General features: G+C 45.8%; 1 protein-coding gene across 1 annotated transcript; it reads right to left on the reverse strand.

Annotated features, from left to right (window-relative positions):
• Window positions 1-3403: 3403 nt before the first annotated feature.
• Window positions 3404-7667, reverse strand: LOC127301310 (uncharacterized protein At1g66480). Its single transcript, XM_051331523.2, has 2 exons — window positions 6825-7667; window positions 3404-3717 (listed from the first exon to the last, which is right to left on the reverse strand). The coding sequence occupies exons 1-2, from the start codon at window positions 7503-7505 to the stop codon at window positions 3673-3675; spliced, it is 726 nt and encodes a 241-aa protein (XP_051187483.1). The 5' UTR covers window positions 7506-7667; the 3' UTR covers window positions 3404-3672.
• Between the last annotated feature and the right edge of the window lie 12858 nt (window positions 7668-20525).

Below are 20525 nucleotides of genomic sequence, written 5' to 3' on the forward strand. Positions count from 1 at the left end.
ATCCGAGGTACCTGATATGCATGTTGATACTATTATGGAATCTCGTGATGCAACATTTTTTGAGAATATGTTTCCTATGAAAGATATGCATAGCATTGCTAGAATTTCTACTGAGATAATTCCTGAGTCCAGTACATCTAATGAGTATTTTGAACAATCACATGAGAATGTTACTGAGAAGGATGACAATGAAGCTCCTAAACGGAGCAAGAGACGAAGGATTGAAAAATCCTTTGGTGATGATTTCATTGTGTACCTTGTGGATGATACTCCCACGTCCATTGCAGAGGCATATGCATCTCCAGATGCAGATGACTGGAAAGAAGCTATCCATAACGAGATGGACTCGATCCTTTCTAATGGAACTTGGGAGCTATCAGAACGACCCCATGGATGCAAGCCTGTGGGCTGCAAATGGGTGTTCAAGAAGAAGCTAAGACCTGATGGTACTATTGAAAAGTACAAGGCGCGGCTTGTAGCGAAAGGCTACACACAGAGAGAAGGCGAAGATTACTTCGACACCTATTCACCTGTCGCTAGACTTACCACCATTCGAGTACTACTATCCATGGCTGCCTCCTATGGTCTTATCGTTCATCAAATGGACGTAAAGACAGCTTTCCTTAATGGAGAGTTGAAAGAGGAAATCTATATGGATCAGCCTGATGGGTTTGTAGTAAAAGGTGAAGAAAGAAAGGTGTGCAAGTTGCTGAAATCTTTATATGGCCTGAAACAAGCACCTAAGCAATGGCATAAGAAGTTTGACAGAACTTTAACTTCTGTAGGCTTTGTTGTCAATGAGGCTGACAAGTGTGTTTACTATCGCTATGGTGGGGGCGAAGGTGTTATACTATGTTTGTATATGGATGATATTCTGATCTTTGGTACAAACATGAGAGTAATACACGAGGTCAAGTCTTTCTTGTCAAAGAGTTTTGATATGAAAGATCTGGGAGAAGCTGATGTGATTCTGAACATCAAGCTAATTAAGAACGAGAGTGGGATTACTCTAACGCAATCCCATTATGTTGAGAAGATTTTGAGCCGGTTCGGCTATATTGATAGCAAGTCTTCTCCAACACCTTATGATCCCAGTGTGACACTACGCAAGAACCAGAGGATTGCCATAGATCAATTGAGATATTCTCAGATTGTTGGCTCACTCATGTACTTAGCGAGCGCGACTAGACCCGACATCTCTTTTGCTGTTAGCAAGTTGAGTAGGTTCATGTCAAACCCGGGTCCTGAGCATTGGCATGCACTTGCTAGGGTCATGCGCTACCTATGTGGTCCAATGAGTTATGGGATTCACTATTCAGGGGCACCCATTGTGCTTGAAGGATATATTGATTCGAATTGGATCTCGAGATGTAGCTGATCTCGTATGCCACAAGTGGGTATGTATTTACCTTTGGAGGTGGCGCAAGATCATGGAGATCTTGCAAGCAAACCATATTGACGAGGTCAACTATGGAAGCAGAACTCTTGCTTTAGACACAACCACTGTTGAATCAGAATGGTTGCGTGAGCTCTTGATGGACTTGCCTGTGGTTGAAAAACCTGTTCCGGCAATCCTTTTGAATTGTGACAATCAAACTGTAATTGTCAAAGTGAACAATTCTAAGGATAACGCGAAGTCATCAAGACACGTCAAGAGACGTTTGAAGTCTATCAGGAAATTGCGAAACTCCGGAGTAATAACTGTTACATATATTCAAACAGACAAAAACCTGGCAGATCCCTTTACAAAGGGACTATCACGTAATGTGATAGAAAGTGCATCGAGGGAGATGGGTTTGAGACCCGTTGATGTTACACCATAGTGGTAACCCAACCTTTGTGATCGGAGATCCCGTGAATTAGGACCTGGGAAGAACAAACTAGTGGTTTAATTGATGAGAGTATTATGTAACCCTCTCTATGTGAAGATGCACAACTCTCAATTGATGTAAGGCAGGTTGGCAACAAGCCTTAATGTGTTTATGTTGGCTATATTAGCAAAGATGCTGTCCTACAGAGCATTCTTGAAATAACGCACCTATATGAGTCCGATTGTTAAACGTCGCAATCTATGAGATTTTGGGTGATCTCTAGTAAACTCATGAAGAGACCACGAAGTATGACGCATATGCTTCACCCGCGGGGTAGGCTACTGGCAGCCATGTACTGGTCATGACTTTGAGTGAAACCCTGTTCACGCAAAACTTGCAATTCAAGGCTTAGTCCATTGTTCAAGTGTGAATGGATGTAGCTTAAGGTTCTAGGCGGAAGTTCAACTTAACAGTCTCCGCTGAAACACTGGTATATAAACAAGCAGCGAGTATTGGTAAATCTCTAAATGGGGATTTGAAATCTGGTGGGGGATTGTTGAAATATTGGGCCTACACTTAGTGGCCCATACTAGATTTCAGAGTTTCCTATAAATGTCAAAGCCCACATAGTGGAAGCCTTGTGAGTTTGAGCCCAAGTTGGTGGCAGCTCACTAGGGAGTAGCAAGAGGTGGGAAGTTTAGTCCCACATGAAAAGTTGGGAGGAAGTTAGACCACCTTATAAGGTGGGTTGTTCCACCACTAGTAAGTGAGGAGTGCTACACGCGCGCGCTCCTCCTCCTCCTCGCTCGTCTCGACTCGACACGACACGACGCGCTCGTGGTGAGTGGATTGAGCCTCGAGCCGAGACTTTCCTTACTTTTTGCAGCTCAGGAAAACGAACAGAGTCATAGACGGACGCGTCGCAGTTAGTCGGTTCGGGTCGCTCCCGGATCGTGGGCTATCTGTAACCGACTCGAAACGTTCGTGCGACGTGGGCGTGGCCCACGTTGCCTAGGGTTTCCCGAGCCTATATAATCTCTTGCCCGGCTACCGCAGAAATATACTGAACGAGTTAGGGTTTCCACCTCTCTCTGCTTGCGCCGCCATCGTAGCCTACTCCATCCCGCTCGCCGACGTGCATCGGCGAACGGGAGAGCAGGTCTCCGGAACCACTCGTCCTTGCGGTCCTGTACGGGAGAGGGCGAATTAGGTTTTTGGGAAGCGCTTTGCGCGACTGCTCAAGCTCTTCATCACGGGTCGCCTTCCGTCCAAGTAGGGCGGTGCTGCCTGCCGTCGTCTTCAACGCCGTCTACTTCGACCCGTCGTCCCCGTCGTCAACAACGTTGTCATCAACAACGTTACCGCCGCGACATCATCTGCTACACCTCCACCGCCACCTCCACCAGATCGGTACGTGCGACATATCTCGATCTGCTTAGCGATGGATGTTGTACCGTTTGCGCTGCTGCTACTCATGTTGATTAATGCATCTAGTATGTTTGAGTTTCACATGTTACTAGTTGCTGCCATCATGTTTTATATTCTGGGATTAATCACGGAAATTGTGCCTAATTTTCCAACAATGCAAGCACTGATTAAGCAGCGGAATATTTACACGAACTGATTAAGTACATTTTTTCTTTCTTTCTAGTTTTGCTAGTAAGCACTACTACACAAACTACAGTACCCATGAGAGAGGTAAGAAGACGAGAGATGGTGGGCATATCCTAGTTCAGAAATTGCTGGGGAGGCAGGAAGCCATGCGTGTATCTCGGCAGCTTCTCATATTCCAAACCCAGCAAATTTCGACAAAAACATACACACATTAGAACGTCGCGCGATGAAACGCCGTTCCGTTTCGTCATCCGATGATCTCGTCCGGCACCGCCATGAACCTCGTCCGCTTCTGCAGGGAAAAGAGCAAGCTGGTGTTAACACTTGCTACACAGTTTTACAGTATATACGAATTTGTAGATGTTCATATTTGTCGTCGATCGAATCCTGTGACCGAATAGGCGAATACGGCAATTTTTATGCAAGGTTTGACAATCGATCGAGCTCTTTGCTTGAAAGGGAAGCATTGCGAAGCACTATATGAAGTCACTTTGCCTCTCGTACCAAAAAAGGGAAAAGCAACGGCTCATGATAATTGCCCAGAGTCAGGACTGATCTAACAAGAAGTTGGCCCAACGACTTGCGTACGCGCGCTAGTCTTAGGGCATCCTGTAGCCGATTCCTAAAAGGGGGGCTTCAGAGGAGTACAAATTTCGTTTTAAGAGGCTAAATTTGATCTAGCAGATCTTTCAAAGGCTTGATATGCTTAGAAGAGTAAAAAGTTTGCTCCGCGCTGTCTCCGACTTTCAAATATACCCCGTCATGATAGGCTCCTCCTTCGTAGGTACCGCATCATCACCTATTCTCCAGCGTTGCTACTTTTTTTTTTTTTTTTTTTTTGAACGAGGATAGGTCCGGAAGGACCTAGATGATTGCATTAATATAGAGCGGTGGAGATACAACTTACATACAGGACCTCTAAGAAAAAATAAATTACAACCAAGTCCTGGCAAATCGCATAGAGGACCTCAGAACTAAAACAGAGAAAGCAATCATGTCCAGGTCCAGCTCCTTCTCCACCTTGCTCGCAGAAATTCCGGCCACGAACTACCACAGCGACACCGGGGACATGACCACTTGGATCGGCTAACGGGAGCTTATCGCACCGGAATTGAAGGGCCTCCGAATCGGCATAGCACGGAAGTTGAATGTTACCTTGCACCACGTATTGGACAATGGCGTGCAAGTTGGGAGTGGCCGCCTTCGGCCATGAGAGTCGACGGCGGGCCGACACGAGATCGGCGAGAGGTCATCGAGGATGCACTCGGCAAGACATATGCAGTCACCACATCTCCCCATCCACCAGATCCGAAGAGATCAGAATTCAAATGAATCCCCAATTCTCCACCACCACCATGGTGACTAGGAAGAACCAGGGAAGTCGCCGGTTCGACTTGATCTGATGGAAGAACGCACTTATTTGTGGTGGAGCTCGAACACGCGGCCTCCTCTTCCAACTTCCTCCATGGAAGCATGGTGGAGATGGCCGAGGTCGACGGATCGGTGGCGTGCGGGGCCGCCCGAGCCGAATAACTCCAGAAGCCGACTTTATTGACGGAGATCTCTGGGATCCAAGCCCCCACCGGCCGCACTTGCCAGAGCGCGGCAGCTAGGACGACGACGCCCAGAACGCATCGGAGCCAGCCGACGAGCTCCGATGACCTACTCCCATACGCCATAGAGGACAAACTACATCTAAAATCTACAATTTGGACGCCGGCGCCTCGCCTTAGCTTCCGCCGGACGGCAGCACCGCCGGGGAGAGCATCGGTTTGGCCCGGGAGCGGAGAGTCGACCCTCAAAACTACTGTAGTGACGAGAGAGAAAGGGGAAGAAGAAATGACGGCATTTCCCAGCGTTGCTACTTGCTTCTAGTGACCACCATTAGGCTCTACCGAGATCCCTCAATCTCTACCGTCCTCCTGCCCCACTCTAACTCGCTCGCAGGTTAGTTTCATCGCCGGAATCGAGCCATAGCCCCTTAGCCGACATGTCGATTCCTCCGCCCAAAACTCCAACCGACGGCATGCAAGCTTTGCCCTTCAAGACCATGTTGACTTTCGGCTCGTTGCTGCCATCGCCGGAATCAGACCATCTGTCCGTACCCTCCGCCGCGTGGAAAAATCCAACCATCGAGCTCCATTTGTTCTAAAAGGAAGCCGGCGGAGGATGGAGATCATATAGAACACTTGGTACCGAGCTATCAGCTGTTTGAGGGGCTAAATTATACGGGATGGTTACCCTTTTAGTAAGTTACCATTAAGGGTTCATTTGATTCACCGGATAGGAAAAACCATTTGACTAGGAAAAACGCATGATTAGGATGTCGTATCTAGTTGATTCATATAGAAAGATGAATTCTCTTTAATTGTGTTAAAGGATTTGCGCTAGAAGATTTCTATAGGCTTATTTGGTATAGCATATGTTCCTATGAATGCAACGATTGGTATAGAATTTTTTATAAAATCTAAATCCTACATAATTTCTATGCAAATTCTATGAATCAAAGAATTTCCTAAATTTGGTCAAACCAACTGGAAATTCAAACCGAAGAGGTACCTACCTCGAGACGGAGACACGTAGGTGACGGAATCAACTAAACTATTCACGAATCGCGTGTCATTACCAGTTTAGCACCGATCAACTGTATAGTGCAGTAGTAATCTGTAGAATCGCGTGGTTAGCGCACTAAACAAACAAGCCTGAGAATCTTTTGTGCACATGCAGGAACGATTCAGGCACGTCCCCGCTCGCTTGACGTGGCGCGGCCTGAGCTATCGAGCTAACCACATCACCTACCGCCGCAGCGCCAGAGCACAGCGGAAACTGATGAAGCGAAATTGACTTGACCTGGCTTCCAGTGCTACTAATTGGGCTCGGATCGGATTGGATTAAGTTAAGCTGGGCGTGCCGGCCGGAGCAGGGCGCCCTCACATGGCCGCCGGGACACGTGCCGCGCGCCGTGAAGCTGCCGGGCACAGCTGCTGGGACGCGAGATGCGCTCCGATCCGGTTGATGGGCGAGGAGGATCGAGCGAGGAAGAAGCTTCACCAGCTCGTTCGACGTGATCGGGCTTATCGGCGCGCGCACGCAACAGAGCGATTTGGAACGCCCACGGCATGAACTGGCAGACTCGGCACATTGCCACTTATGGTCTGGTTGGTGTTGCTTCGCCGGCAGATTGTTTCGGTTTTCTGCGTGCAGCCATTTCGGTTGGAGGAAGACGGGCGGAATTACTGGAGACGTACGTCCTTATCGGCCATGCCTGATTGAGCTCGGGAGTTGGTTCGCACGGTGCCAAATTATCGTCTCAGCAAGTTTGGGAAAAGAGAATGTGGAGTAACATGGCGGGCGAGCCCTGTCAACGCACGCAAGGTCACGGGAAGGGAAGATGCTCACCTCTTTCTTCACGGCCGTCTTGCCGGTGTACAGCGCGGAGGCGGGCGCCGAGGCGTGGCGCGCCGGCCCCGACGGCGCGGGGCCGCCGCCCTGGTCCCTGGCGACGCAGAGCTGCATGATCCGCTCGGCGGCCTCGGCGGGGTCCCGGCTCTCCTTCATCAGCCTCGCCACCTCCGCCTTCGGCAGCCGCATCCGCAGCCGCACCGCGCCGTCCGCGCCGGCCTCAACCGACGACGACCGCCGCCCCGACACCCCCTCCCCGCCAAGTCCCGCACCACCACCCACCACCGCCCCCCGGGACGACGGCATCAGCGACGCCACGTCCGACACGGTGCGGCGCGAGAGCATCAGGCTCTCCAGCCGCTCCCTCGCGCCCACGTGGAGCGCACCGGACCACGTCTTCCGCGGGGCGCGCAGGTCATCGTCCGCGTCCCCGCGCCCCCCACCACCACGAGGGAGCTGCACCAGGAAGTAGAGCTTCCCCGGCTTCAGCGCCGCGTCGCGGTCCAGCGGCCTCGCGCGCACGCCCAGCCGCCGCACCTCGTCCGACTCCAGGAGCTGGTGGCCCGGATGGCCGCGCAGCGCCGTGCCCGCCGTGGCCGGCGCCTTGTACCGGAACGTGGCGCCGTCCACCGTCATCACCTTCGCCACGCGCCGCCTGCCGGCCAGAGCGTTCCCCATGAATGGCACTACGTGCCGCCGCGCGCGCAACCGGTGAGCCTGCCGCGCGCGCACAGGGTGTAGTATGACTAGCGAGGGGCTTTGGAGGTTGAGTTACCGTACGTACGTGAGGTTGGAGGAGCGAGCGGGAGGAAGACGGAGCGCGGGGAGTTATAAAGCTTGTCTGCCGTGCTCGGGGCCTCCGAGTCAAATACCCATATACAGTACTCTTCTATTTACTAATGTTATTACACTATACGACCGAGAAGGAAGATACTACAGTGTTCTCACGTCCTTCAATTTTTTTCTTCGATAAATCAACCAATCACATCCTTTTATTTGTAGGTGTTCCGTTCCCATGATCTAGCTGAAAAATCTAACGTCGCCGTTATAGCAAAATTCGTGTTCCTTTTTGTACACTTCTCTTTATCCTTAAAATGCTTTTATTTTTCTTTTTCGGGGGTAGACCACACAGCTTTTTCGTGTGATGTATTCGATCACACCACTTTTGCCTTTAAGTACGTGGCAATGCGAATGATAACAAACCACAAATCCAATATGCATGATTCGTGTGTACGCTGAATAACGCAAAAGGGGCCGTGTTAGGTGTTAGCACCGAGAGGATGCACAGCTGAAGCTACACTGGGTGCTAATGATGGTGAAAATCTGTTCTATTCACCTTTTATCTCGAGATTGTGACATAAGGTAACATATGATCCGGCGCAATCTTGTTGGAGCCGAATGATGTAGTAAAAAGAAAGCATTAGGATTGCTATATAATATTGCTTTTTCTGACGCTAAGTTAAGTCAACAAGAAGAAAACTATTTTTATATGTATAAACCCATAATACATTTTGAGACAAAACTTTGACAGATAAAACATACTCTATATGATAGTACCAAAAACATATTGTTGGAAAGATATTTCAAATATGACATCGAGAGGATTCACAGCTCAAGCGCTCCACTAACCACTGCGGTGCTAATGATGGTGAAAATCCGCTCTATTCACATTTTGTCTCGAGATTGTGTCGTAGAATTTGATCTGGTGCAATCTTGTTGGAGCCGTCATGGTAGCACAATGATGTCCAAGCCAGCATCGGCTAATCAAATAAAGCTCACGGAGTTCAGGGTTTAGTGAGTTAAATAGAATAGAACACGCTTTTAGCACAGTGTCACGTGTGTTATTGGCCATATTGACGACCAAAGTAAAAAATGTCAACAAATACAATGTGAATTTTATATTGTAGTTGTTGACATTTTTTCTAAATATTTGATCAAATTTATAAAGTTTAATTTTGACTAAACACATAATGCAAAGTGATTATGAACGGAGGTTGTACTAGGAAAGATTGCATTGAAAAATATTTAAAATGCTATTTATGATATAAGCTTTTGTTTAGTGAAAAATAAGACAAAATAAGACTCTACTTTAGTCATCCTCGTTTTCGGTGATTTAACTTTGAACAATAGTTTGACTAAGAATACATGACACATTTAATATAAATATGTACTATTTGCATTTTTTATATGAATTCAGATACTCCCTCCCTCTCAAAATAACTTGCTCAACTTTATCTAGGAACGGAGAGAGTACATGATTTTTACACAATGACATAACATAATATTTTTGGTCAAATGATGGTCAAACCTAAACCGTTAAATAAGGACATAGGTTTAAGACTTTTTTTATTTTTTAACATAATAGGTTTAAGAAAACTATATCCTGGATAGCATCAATCCGGTAATCCAAGATGACCACCCGCCGAAGAAGATCGCCTCCAGCCCTAGCAACGGTGCCTCCCGAGCGGCCAACGCAACCACCACCGGCTGCCTCGCCACCCCAAAACCTAGCTCCACTTCCTCGTCCCCTTTGGGAGCCATGGCACCTCGACCAAAGCGGCCATGACCGACTCCAACATCTCCAGAGATGGCCGTCTCGACGCAGCCCTGTCCAACCCGCCACACGCCCACGGCAACCCAGATCAGACCCGTACCGGTGCGCCTCCCTGCAGAAGATCCCGTCGCCGACGCGTCTCACCGCCAACCTCCGCAGTTGCGCCCCTCGGAAGCCACCATGCCCACCAAGAAGCTTCCTCGCACCGTCGGTCCAAGTCAAAGCCCAACGCCTCCAGCCGCGACTGCCCTGTAGGCTACCGTAGCGCGGGGGACGAGGAGATCCCACCGTCATCGGCTCTACGCGGGCTTTGCCCGGCTGCGGCGGGTGATCGAGAGGTGACCCGGGGGTGCTGGGGATGGGCTAGGGTTCGCCCCCACCATCGCCCAAAGGGGGCGCGAGCATGAGCCACGAAGCGTCTTTTAGGGGCATTTTTCTAATATGAATTTAGGTATTCCCTCCATTCCAAAATTACTTGCTCAACTTTATCCAGGGATGGAGGCAGTACATGATTTTTATACTAGTACATAACATAATTTTTCGGTCAAATCTACGGTCAAACCGAAATACAATTAAATGGCTAAACATATGTATGCTACGTAAATAAGGACATAGGTTTAAGATTTTCTATTTTTTTTACAGAATACTCGGTGGATAGCTGCAATCCGGTAATCCTGGATAGCTGCAATCCGGTAATCCTGGATGACCGTGAATCCGCGGTGTTGTATGTTGGCTTCGTCTTGTGGTTGAACTAGCCGTACCTCCTATATTAACCTGTACTACAAAAATGACGGCCGGGTCAAACCCTACAACATAACTTGCAGAAACTACAGGGTATTTTCCGACGTGCAGGCAGCCGGCTTGTCGCGTACAAGCGTTTCACTTCGTGTGATCGGTCACCATTCTGAGGTCAAATTAACCACTAGTTTCTCCGGATTTACCGGCAAAATCCAGAAGATGAAGCCATTGACTGCAGATAATATGTTACTGTTTTCTCTGTTTTAGTTTGGTGCACACATGTTTATGAAAAATCAACCAAATCTATCTTATATGATAGGTGCTGACGGTACCTCATTGTACATGTCCCATAGCCTAACTAAGTGACTCAACCTAAACTGGCAATCCTCGCAGACGTCCATCTCCATCTCCACAACCCCTCGCAGGGGATGTGTGATTAGCTGCTGCTACGTACGTACGGGAAGCATCTGCATGGACAAAAAGCGAGCCCGGTCGCATATGGTCTGTGTCGATGACCAGACCGTGTCAAGGTGTGTGTATGAGCCCTGGAGTCAGAGATTCTACCCTCCCTCGGTGACTCTCTCTCTACCATGCCGCGTAACCGTTTTCCCCCATATGTTAGGCTCAATCGACTGGTATAACTTTACCTAACTTTGATTGATGAGACCAAATCCAGTCATCAGCAGTAATCCTGGTGGTGAAGAATCCGTTTCAGTATTTCGTTATGGGTGACATCCAAATCTGTCATCGGTCAGTACGTAGGTAGCCTGTAGAAAAATATGTGCTCGGCGTGGTCGTCGTACGTGTACGTGCATAATGGGAGCTCAGAATAATTGTTCTCCAGACCGTGTTTTTGTTATATTATAAACGCGTTTGGTAGCCTGGTCCGAATCGTGGCAGTGACGCAGTGGTGCAAGCACACCTGCGCGTCCAGCACGATCCACGGGACGGAATTAGCATGTTGTTTGGTAGGTCGGGTTGCATCGGCTAGACCGAAAAAGCCTTTCTGTTTGTTTGCCTGCAGTCAACCCAAAATCTCGATGCAGATGAGATTAGGCTTGTTTGGTACCATCCAGGCATGCGTAAGGTTACCTCTTCTCTACAATGGGTAGCCTTACCATGCTCTCACCTCCCATCGAACATAAATCACAATTCATGACAGTTGCAAACTTACGAAGCTAGCAGTTCACGAAATCAACCCTAGCTAGTACGAATGGTAGTTCATAGCACGATACTCCCTAGCTACTATGAATGACAGTTTATCATAACGGGGTCGTTCAACGTACGGGGATTGAATAGAGTTCGGGAAACAGGGGATTATAGGGGTTCTTCTTCTTCTTCTTCTTCTTCTTCTTCTTCTTCTTCTTCTTCTTCTTCTTCTTCACTTCTTCTCAGATGGTGGTGTTGGCTCTGGCTTCCCACATTGCGACTACCCACTCTTGCCTATTCTCCTTACAGGCATCATTGTCACCTCTGAGCTCCCCAATTGCGTACACCACCTGCTGGAAGTACCGAGAGATAGTATCCGTGGATCGCCTGAATGTGCTATGGATGACTCCGAACCTCTGGTTATGACCCACGATATGAAGAAACATTGCGAATTATTCTTCAATAGAGGTGTGGATGCTATCAGTCAGAAGTCCTCTAGTCCTGAACGTTTTCACAAGAGCATAGAAATGGGCTCTTCTTATCCGTAGAATCTGGATAGCCTCTACGTCGTTGCAGTTATAGATGTGGTTTATGTTGGCAATGTTCTCCTGATTTCGTTTTACCATAGGACCGTAACTCACACGAGCAAAAATAGCATGCCTAACTGCTCTCTTGTGCACCATCAGGATCCAGGCTTGTATGCAAATGATGAGTGCTGCGGCGTGATGCACAAGGTGGAACTGGTCGTCTACTCAAACAAGATCTATGCATTACGAACGGTCTTAGTGAACCCAACCAGTTCTACCAACATGAATCTAGCACTACAGTAGAGCAGAGGAGTTTCCCCTTACCTTCGTCATTGCGGACGACAGACACGGCCGAAAGCTGCCGCAGATGTGCGCGGGCTCTACCACGGCTGGAAAAGAGGACCCTGGTCCGACACCGGAGACCGAAGGTAGATGCGCACTGCTAGATCTGGGTTGCGAAAATTGGGGAAGGAAAAATTTGGGGGGGGGGGGGGGTAATGGAGAGGATAACCGAAGAGGAAGGTTACCTCTACCTTTGCCGCGCAACGCCGCTGGGATTTTGGCTTCTCCCGCTGGGAACGGCGTTGTCGATTTTCGTCTCGTCAGGGCCTAGGCTTGGAGAAACTGTCAAACTGGGCGTTCCTCCGGGGCCTGTCCCAGGGGTGCTTTAAAACTCATGGTATGCAAGAACGCGACTGAGCCCAGGGAACCAAATGGCCCGAAAAATGCTGGGCCGATGCGAGCCAAGGGGCGCACAGGCTACCAAACCCCCCTATAGCTTTGAAACAAACATGAATTTCGAAAAGTTAATGATAGAAAAGTTCGTGCTCAGAATGATAAACTTTTTTAGCTTTGTAAAATACAAAAGCTAATGATAGAAAAGTTCAAGATTAAAAATCCTTTCAGATGTTGGTAGGTTAGGTGATCTAGTTATTATGAAAAATAACAAACATGAATTTCGACTTATTTAACCAAAATTTTTGTATTTTTCGGTAAAATGGTTATAATTTTTGTATACGAACTCAAAAAAATATTTAATATATAAAAATGTATCTACACGAAAAGTTACATCCAAATTCAACCACCTATGTTCGTTTTGCCAACTTTTAGATTCTCAAACCGCCAACGGGAAATATAAAAAAAAATTAGATTTGAGGTTTTGCCAAAAATAATAAATAAAAATAAATATTTTTATTGTTATTTATTTATTCAAGATTATTATTAATTCATTCTTTTGTTTACTCAAATAATTATTTAAATAAAAAATAAAAAAGTGTGATATCGTGACCAAAAAGTTAATAGGATTGATATGATACTAATATCAATAATGTGTGTTGATGTACTTGGAAGCTTGTTCGAAAGAACTCAAAAGTTAAGCGTGCTTGTGCTTGGGATGGAGTAGTTTGAAGATGGTTGATCGATCAGAAAGTTTAACCATGAGTAAATAATTTGACTAGAGATTAAGTGTAGTTAGATATCACTAAACTAGTCAAATAACTCAAATACTAGAAAGTCTGAATAAATAAATGGAAAATACAAAATAAAGGTCCTCCAGCGCTTGACCGCACTCGAGATTTGTTGATGCCTTTAGTCCCGGTTGGTGAGTAAAGGTCCTCCAGCCCCATTGCTCAGTTGTGGAGGCATTTAATCCCGGTTTGTGAACAACCGGAACTAAAGAAATGGTCTTTAGTGCTGATTTGGTAGTCTAGTTTGGATAACCGGGACTAGAACCCCCCGTTCCCAACTGGGATTATAGACTATTTTCCTGCTAGTGACCGAACGGAGAGTGGGGCTAGTAGACATCTGGATAAGAAGAACAAAGATTGCAACATCTCGACTGCCATCCGCGCTGAGCTTAGGTTGGCAGAATCTTTCGAAGATCTGCCAAGGGAAGCGACATCAAAGAAAGTCTCGGAGGAAGAAGTGCAAGAGAAAATGAAGATTTATATGTTGATTGTGCAAGAAGGCTATCACGCCGGCGGCGACATAGGTTGTTCGTGAGTTGGTACATGTCAATGCTTATCCATTGTCATTGGGTTTTACGGGTTTCCTTAATTAATCGTACATATATGGTCTTTTGGTTCGATTTATCTTATTAACTAGATTATTTTTTTCTCTTTTTACAATGCAATGCGGAAGCTTCCCTGGTTCGGCTAAAAATGATTAGGCACCAGACCACACGATCAGTAGCAATCCTATGAATGATGACCTGACCAGCATATGCATTAGCAAAATATATATCACTACATCTAAAAAAAGAATATCATTACGTATCATAACTATAAACTGACCTTGTGCAGGTTCCATGCACGGTCAAACAAAAGCTAGAGTGGACGCACGCCGCACAATTCATGGGATTCTGCCGGTGCGATGCACTTGCAAAATTAAGAAACTCGCAACTTGGGATATATGCGTTGACACGCTTCATCGGGACCCTTTTCTTTTCTGATGAAATCGACACGCTTAATTGAGACGTACTCAACGTGTGCACTATTTGAGATAAACATTTATTGCACGATCGTTGCATATAACCGAAGGCTACAACGTGCTTTGAAAATTCAAAGTTTCGAGCAAAGCGGTTAATTGTTTTTTTATAGAAAAAGTTAACTATGGTCAGACTTTACTACGGATAATTAAATACTGCTTCAGGTTAATTCAAAAGCGGGCCTTTTCAGTTATTCTCCACTAGGATAAGGCTGCTCATTGTGGGGAGTAACTTAGACTAGTATCATATGTCATGTTACTAGTCTAGGTTACTACCTTCATAGTGGGTAGTAACTTATATGTGGTGTCATGCATTGTGTCATTTATTATGTTGTAGACTCATTTTGCCTTGAGGTGTGTGATGTTATGGTAACATAGCTAGTTACCACCTCACTCTCTTTCTTCATTTATTCACATGCCATGTCACCAAAATGCCTTCAGATGTGTGATGTTACTAGCTATGTTACTCCCACTATGAGCAGTCTAATACTCGTGTGTTACAAGTTACAACGGGACAATAACCAAATCCTGTGTAGAGTTATTGTTTAATTTGATTTTTTATTTTCTCAATTTCTATGTCGAGGATAATGTGATTGTGCGATTCTTGACCGCGTCACAAAGTAACACTTGTTTTCTCAATATCTCTTTCTATGTGGCAAGAAACCAGCAAAGATTAAAATAATTAAATTTATACGTTAAGTATTTCTATTAATATCTACGGCGCAAGCCGCACAACAAAAAATGCGAACTTATCTTTTGTACATTGCAACTTGATGTACTCCGTATTGTTGATCTGAAAAATCAACACCATATCATTCCCTATTTTGAATGATGTGGAAGAGCTTGGACGGGAATGAATGTAGAAACTTGGAAACTGCAATTCATCATTGACTTTTCGCAGTCTCGGACACAAGAAACATACATTAGATAAGTATTTTAATTAGCACGCTATGATATAGTATGAAACCATTTTATATAAGATGAATTTATATATACTCCCATTTCGAAAAAATATATACTGATTTCCATACATTGTATCTATGCTGTTTCTCATAACCAGTATATGGTCAAAGTTGTATATCCATGGCGCGCATGATGACATTCCCGTGTGTTCTATTTTTTTGGACACACGAGAATGCCGTCCTTTTACAAGTTTGCACGTGTGTTCTTTGTTCTCATCAGATGGAACTTTTCAATTTTCATCTTCGAAAAAAGAAAAGAACGTACGGTTGAAGACGAGCCATCGTCCACGAGCGAGATGACACGCACGATACGTCACGCTCACGCACTAATCCGACACACGTAAGGCTGTCTGTCCCATAGCATATACGTGCAGATCATATCATCTGTAGCTTCCAAAGCTAAATAATTCAGTTTGGGATGGAGGATTAGCGTGGTGACAGGGCAGACAGGTGCCAGGAGTCACGGGAGCGCCCTACCCGTGACGCCCGTTCGCCCAGCCATTCTCCTATCCTGTCCATGTCCATGTCTATGGAGAAGAACAGCTCTGGTTTCCTGTCTGTTTCCTCCTTCCTCGCAGCTGCTGTTTGCATTATAATCTAGTGAGATATGATTAACAGGGTAGGAGCCAAGCTAGGCTAGCGCCAAGTGCCAACTCGCCGTGGAAGCTTGCACGGATTGTGAGGTGGATGTGGATCGGCCGGCACGCCAGCTCCGTTGGATTTGTCTCAGCCGTTTTTGCGTGTGCACGTACAGTCGGCAGGGATTCTGGATCGGGATGTACAGTGCATGCTTTGTCAGTGTTCGGGCTTTGCAAAAAAGAAGAGTCTTTTTTTTTAACAAGGGTAGGGTGCTCAGCACCCTAATTTCATTACTCATAGACATTGTACGGATAGATACATTGTTGTTGATTGCCACAGCTACAGGACAAGAAGAGGTTCTATGAGCAGGATTATTGCAAGAACAAAGAGGTGAGACTCAAGGCAGAGTCTTAGCCTGTTGAGCACAGTTGTGAGCTATGATGTTTAGTGTTCTGCTGATGTGCATAATCCTAGGGTGAAGAAGTTGTAATTTGTCCTGGAACTGAACAGCTTGTCGCCTGATCTCCCAGAGGACGGTTGGATTAGCTCTTCCATTCGCCTGTACTGTTTTTGCCAAGTTGAGATTATCTGTAAAGAAAAAGGTTCCTGCAACATAAGAGAAGAAACAATATTTGCTGCAGCTATCAACCCTTCTGCCTCTGCCTGGGTCGGAGTGGAGACTGGAGAAGTCTTTGCTGAAATGAAAACGTCATTTGTGTGTTGTCCATTCTGCCAAGTGAGATATATGCCAATTCCTGCTTTTGAATGTTGCCCATTTGCTCTTTTTTTTCAAGCTGCATCAACAAATATTTTTGGACCAGAATATGATAGCTCAATAGGGGTGGTAGGAGTCTTGACAGGTAAAGTAGGATTTTTTTGAATTTGCAAGCTGTTGAGCAAGCCATTAGTTCTTATAATTACTTGATTAGGTTGTCCATTCAGATTGTTGAAGAGCTTCTCATTTCTCATCTTCCAAAGACACCAAAGAAAAGTGAAAATGTTTGGAATATTTATGTGAGGGTGATCAAGAGCTAGGAGCTGAAGCACAGTAGTATGAACATTTTGAGCATTTTGAGCAATTAAATCCATTCTTAAGTACCAGGGAGCATGGAACCAAGCAGCTCTAGCAAAAGTGCACTAAAAAACAGACGTGAGTCATTCTCCTGTAATCCACACATGCAACAAACGTTAGAAATATGCCTGAAATACCTTGATGCTCTTTCTGGTGTTGGGATGGCGCGTCTTATAATTCTCCAAGCAAAAGTTTTGATTCTTGGCAGCAGCTCTTTGTTATCCCAAATTCTGTTCAGCAGGTTTAGAGCTGCATCATCAGGTGGAGTTGGTTTAAGAGAACCTGCATCAAAAAGTGCCTGCAGACATGCTTTATAAGCAGATTTAGTGTTACATTTGTCATTTGTGGTTAATTTCCAACAGAGAATATCAAGTTCATCAAAGGGGATGATCTTAACAACTTTGATAGCTTCAACTGTGTTTCTTTGAAAGAGAGTATCTATCAGACCAACATTCCATTGCTTAGTGTGAGGAATCCAAAGATCCTTGACCATGGCAGGATAATTAAATTGAGGCTGCTGGATAATTAGGTCATCATAAATTGTTTCCCAAGAGCTATATCAAGGAGTGCTCCAGATAGATATGTTCCCTTGCGAAATTTGGTAGAAGGAATTCTGCTGCAAAAGATGGAGAGTTTTCGTAACAGAGGTCCAGTAGGCAGATTTTGATAAATTTGATTTAGCTCTCCAAATAGCAGTATCGTTGAAATATTTTGATTTTAGGATAAGATGAATTTGACTTTGAGAATTTTCAGCTATTCTCCAAATTGATGTTAGAATAAGAGCATGATTGACTGCAGAGAGGTTCTTGATGCCTAAACCTCCCTGATTTTTTGGGGCACAAATGTTCTTCCAAGCAGCAAGGCATAAAGGTTTATGATCAGGATCACTGTTAATACCCGTCCACCAGAAATTCCTAATAATGGCAGTGATTTTTGCATGAAATTTCTTGGAGAAGATGATGTTAGACATATAGTAGACAAGAATGGATGAGAAAACTGATTTAATTAGTTCTAGTCTGGCAGCATGAGAGAGAGATTTTGCTTTGTAAGTTGAATGCTTTGATTTAAATTTTGCTAGAACAAAGTTGTAAGCTTCAGATCTATTTTTTGCTGGCAAGAACAAAGGGTGACCAAGATGGATAAAGTTTTCATTAATATAAGGAACAGTGAATATGTTTTTAATCTGGGTTTGAGTATTGATGTCTACAGATTTGCTAAAAATAATTCCTGATTTGTCCCAATTTGGAATTTGTCCTGAGTGCTGGCAAAAGTTTTGAAGAATATGTTTTATAGCAAAGCCTTCCTGTTGAGTTGCATTTCCACAAATGAGTAAGTCGTCAGCAAACAAAAGGGAGTGGATTGGGGGACAATTGGGTCCAAGGGTTATACCATTTAAGGTTGCCTGAGAAAGACCTTGTTGTAACTGAATGGATAATTCATTTATAGCAAGCACAAACAGGTAAGGTGAAATAGGGCAACCCTTTCTGACACCTCTAGAGCTTGTGAAGTTTGCATAAGATTGACCATTGATGATGACAGAGAAAGATGGGGTCGAGATGCAAGCATGAATGAGGTTAATGAAATGACCATGCAACCCTTTACGAGCAAGAGCTAAGAGGATGAAATTCCATTCTAGCCTATCAAAAGCCTTGGTGACATAGGCATCCCAAATGGGCCTGCCGAAGATAGTACCCAGGGTTTACTGAAGGCCCACTACCCGAAGAATAAGAAGATTCGGGAGCCCAAGATATATCAAGGAAAGTCAAGAGTTGTAATAGGAAGTATTATTTGTAATCTGGCGGGATGAGTTAGAAACCGTCCCGGACTCTGTAAACTTGTATAGCACGAATCCCTCGGCTCCACCTCCTATATAAAGGGGGAGTCGAGGGACGAAGAATCAATCGAATCATTGTCTACAAACCCTAGTTTTCATAATCGTCGAGTACTTTTCGGCTGAAACCTTCGAGATCTACTTACCCTCTACTTCCAACTAAACCCTAGCCTACAATCCATAGGCATTGACAAGTTGATACCTTGTCAATTGGCGCCGTCTGTGGGAACTAGAGGCGTAAGGATCTGATCTCGATGGCACTTCAAGATCTTCGACATCGTCAACCGCAAGCAACACAATGGATCGAGGTAAACAGATCGCTGCTGGTCTTGTCGATTTTGTTCCTCACCCACCCTCCCGTTTGGATGCATATGCGTATCTGGCGGAGCCCATGGAGATGACGTTCGGAAGGTTTCACTTTCGCGTCGAGAAGGAAGGATCGTATCGTGTCGAAATTCCGATTTCGTCGGGATTGTCGGTGGTCGATTCCGATTTTTCAAGCTATGCATCGTCAACCGAGTCAGGAGAAGAAGAAACCTCGGCGACACGTTACGTCAGCACCAGAGCAAGAGAGAAACTCGCCAAGATCTTCAACGACATGTTGTTTGAGTCATCTGCGGACTCATATATAAGCGATGGCTCAAGCGATGTCGACAGTTACGATTTCATCGACAAATCTATCACAGTGGGCAAGGTCCTCATCAATCTCAACGATGATGTCACCAAACCCAACATAGATCTGAGTACAAAGTATCATCAGATTTACGCCATTGAAGATCAAGAGGAAACATCTGAGGCTTTTGACAGTCTGGGAAATCCATACGTCGATCCCTCCAATCTGCGCCAAGGCCTGGGCAACAAATACGTCGGGCCAGAGCCGCGAGATAGAGTTCAACTTTCACAAGCAGCGTGGGACAGAGCCGCGAGAGCTATGAACGGCACAGAACCAATGGCTACCACAGCCACACCTGAGGAATTGCAAGCATATCAATATAGGCTCGCACGAGCTGCCAGGGAATTGGAAAAACAGACAGCTGAGTTGAACAGGAGAAAGGAGGCAGCTTCTGCATCCAGCAGGAGAAGGGCAGATCTAAGTCGACAATCTAGAACTTCGGGTGATAGCCACAGGGAGGCGCGAAACAGAGCAAGATCAAGGCTGCAACACATACCCGAAGCAGAAAGAGAGCACTTGGTCCAAAACCTCGACATGTCCTTTATGTCGATAGATACAAGAGGAAACATCATCCCTAAGACACCAGAGGCTGGGTATATGGCGACACATGCTTTTATCCTTGCATCTAAACCACCTCCAGGTGACCCAAGGGAAACACTGTACAATATGGCAGTAGCAGGAGTTGGAGCTATGGGGACAGCGTTTGTATCAACGCCTCCCGAAGGAGTGGCAAGGCAAAATAGCCCACGACCTGCAAAGAAGAACAATGGCAAAGACTCGAAGGACCAAGTGGAGCAAGAGACACAGCAGCGCAAGCAAGGGTCGACAGAGCGCGGCAAAGCAGAAGGGATCATCGGCAGTCTCCAGAGCTTAACGACGAAGATATGTGCGGCTTACCATGCTTCACGAGGAGAGTCCGAAAAACTCGAGTCCCCTCAGGATTCAAGTTACCCGATAATTTCAAGAAGTTCGACGGCCTCCAAGATCCAGAGGATTGGCTAGTCGACTATCTGGAGACGGTGAAGCTGACAGGAGGAACCAGGGCAACAGCTATGCAAAGCATCCAGGTGCATTTGAGTGGAGCCGCACGATCTTGGATAAAGAAACTCGCTCCAGGATCCATCGACAG

This window comes from Lolium perenne, chromosome 5 (genome assembly GCF_019359855.2).
Source record: "Lolium perenne isolate Kyuss_39 chromosome 5, Kyuss_2.0, whole genome shotgun sequence".
Lineage (NCBI taxonomy): Eukaryota > Viridiplantae > Streptophyta > Magnoliopsida > Poales > Poaceae > Lolium > Lolium perenne.

Coding starts and splice junctions, on each gene's coding strand:
- LOC127301310 (XM_051331523.2), bottom strand. CDS start 7,505: ATGGGGAACGCTCTGGCCGGCAGGCGGCGCGTGGCGAAGGTGATGACG. Junction 3,718..6,824: donor AGACGGCCGTGAAGAAAGAG/GTGAGCATCTTC, acceptor TTTTCCCTGCAG/AAGCGGACGAGGTTCATGGC.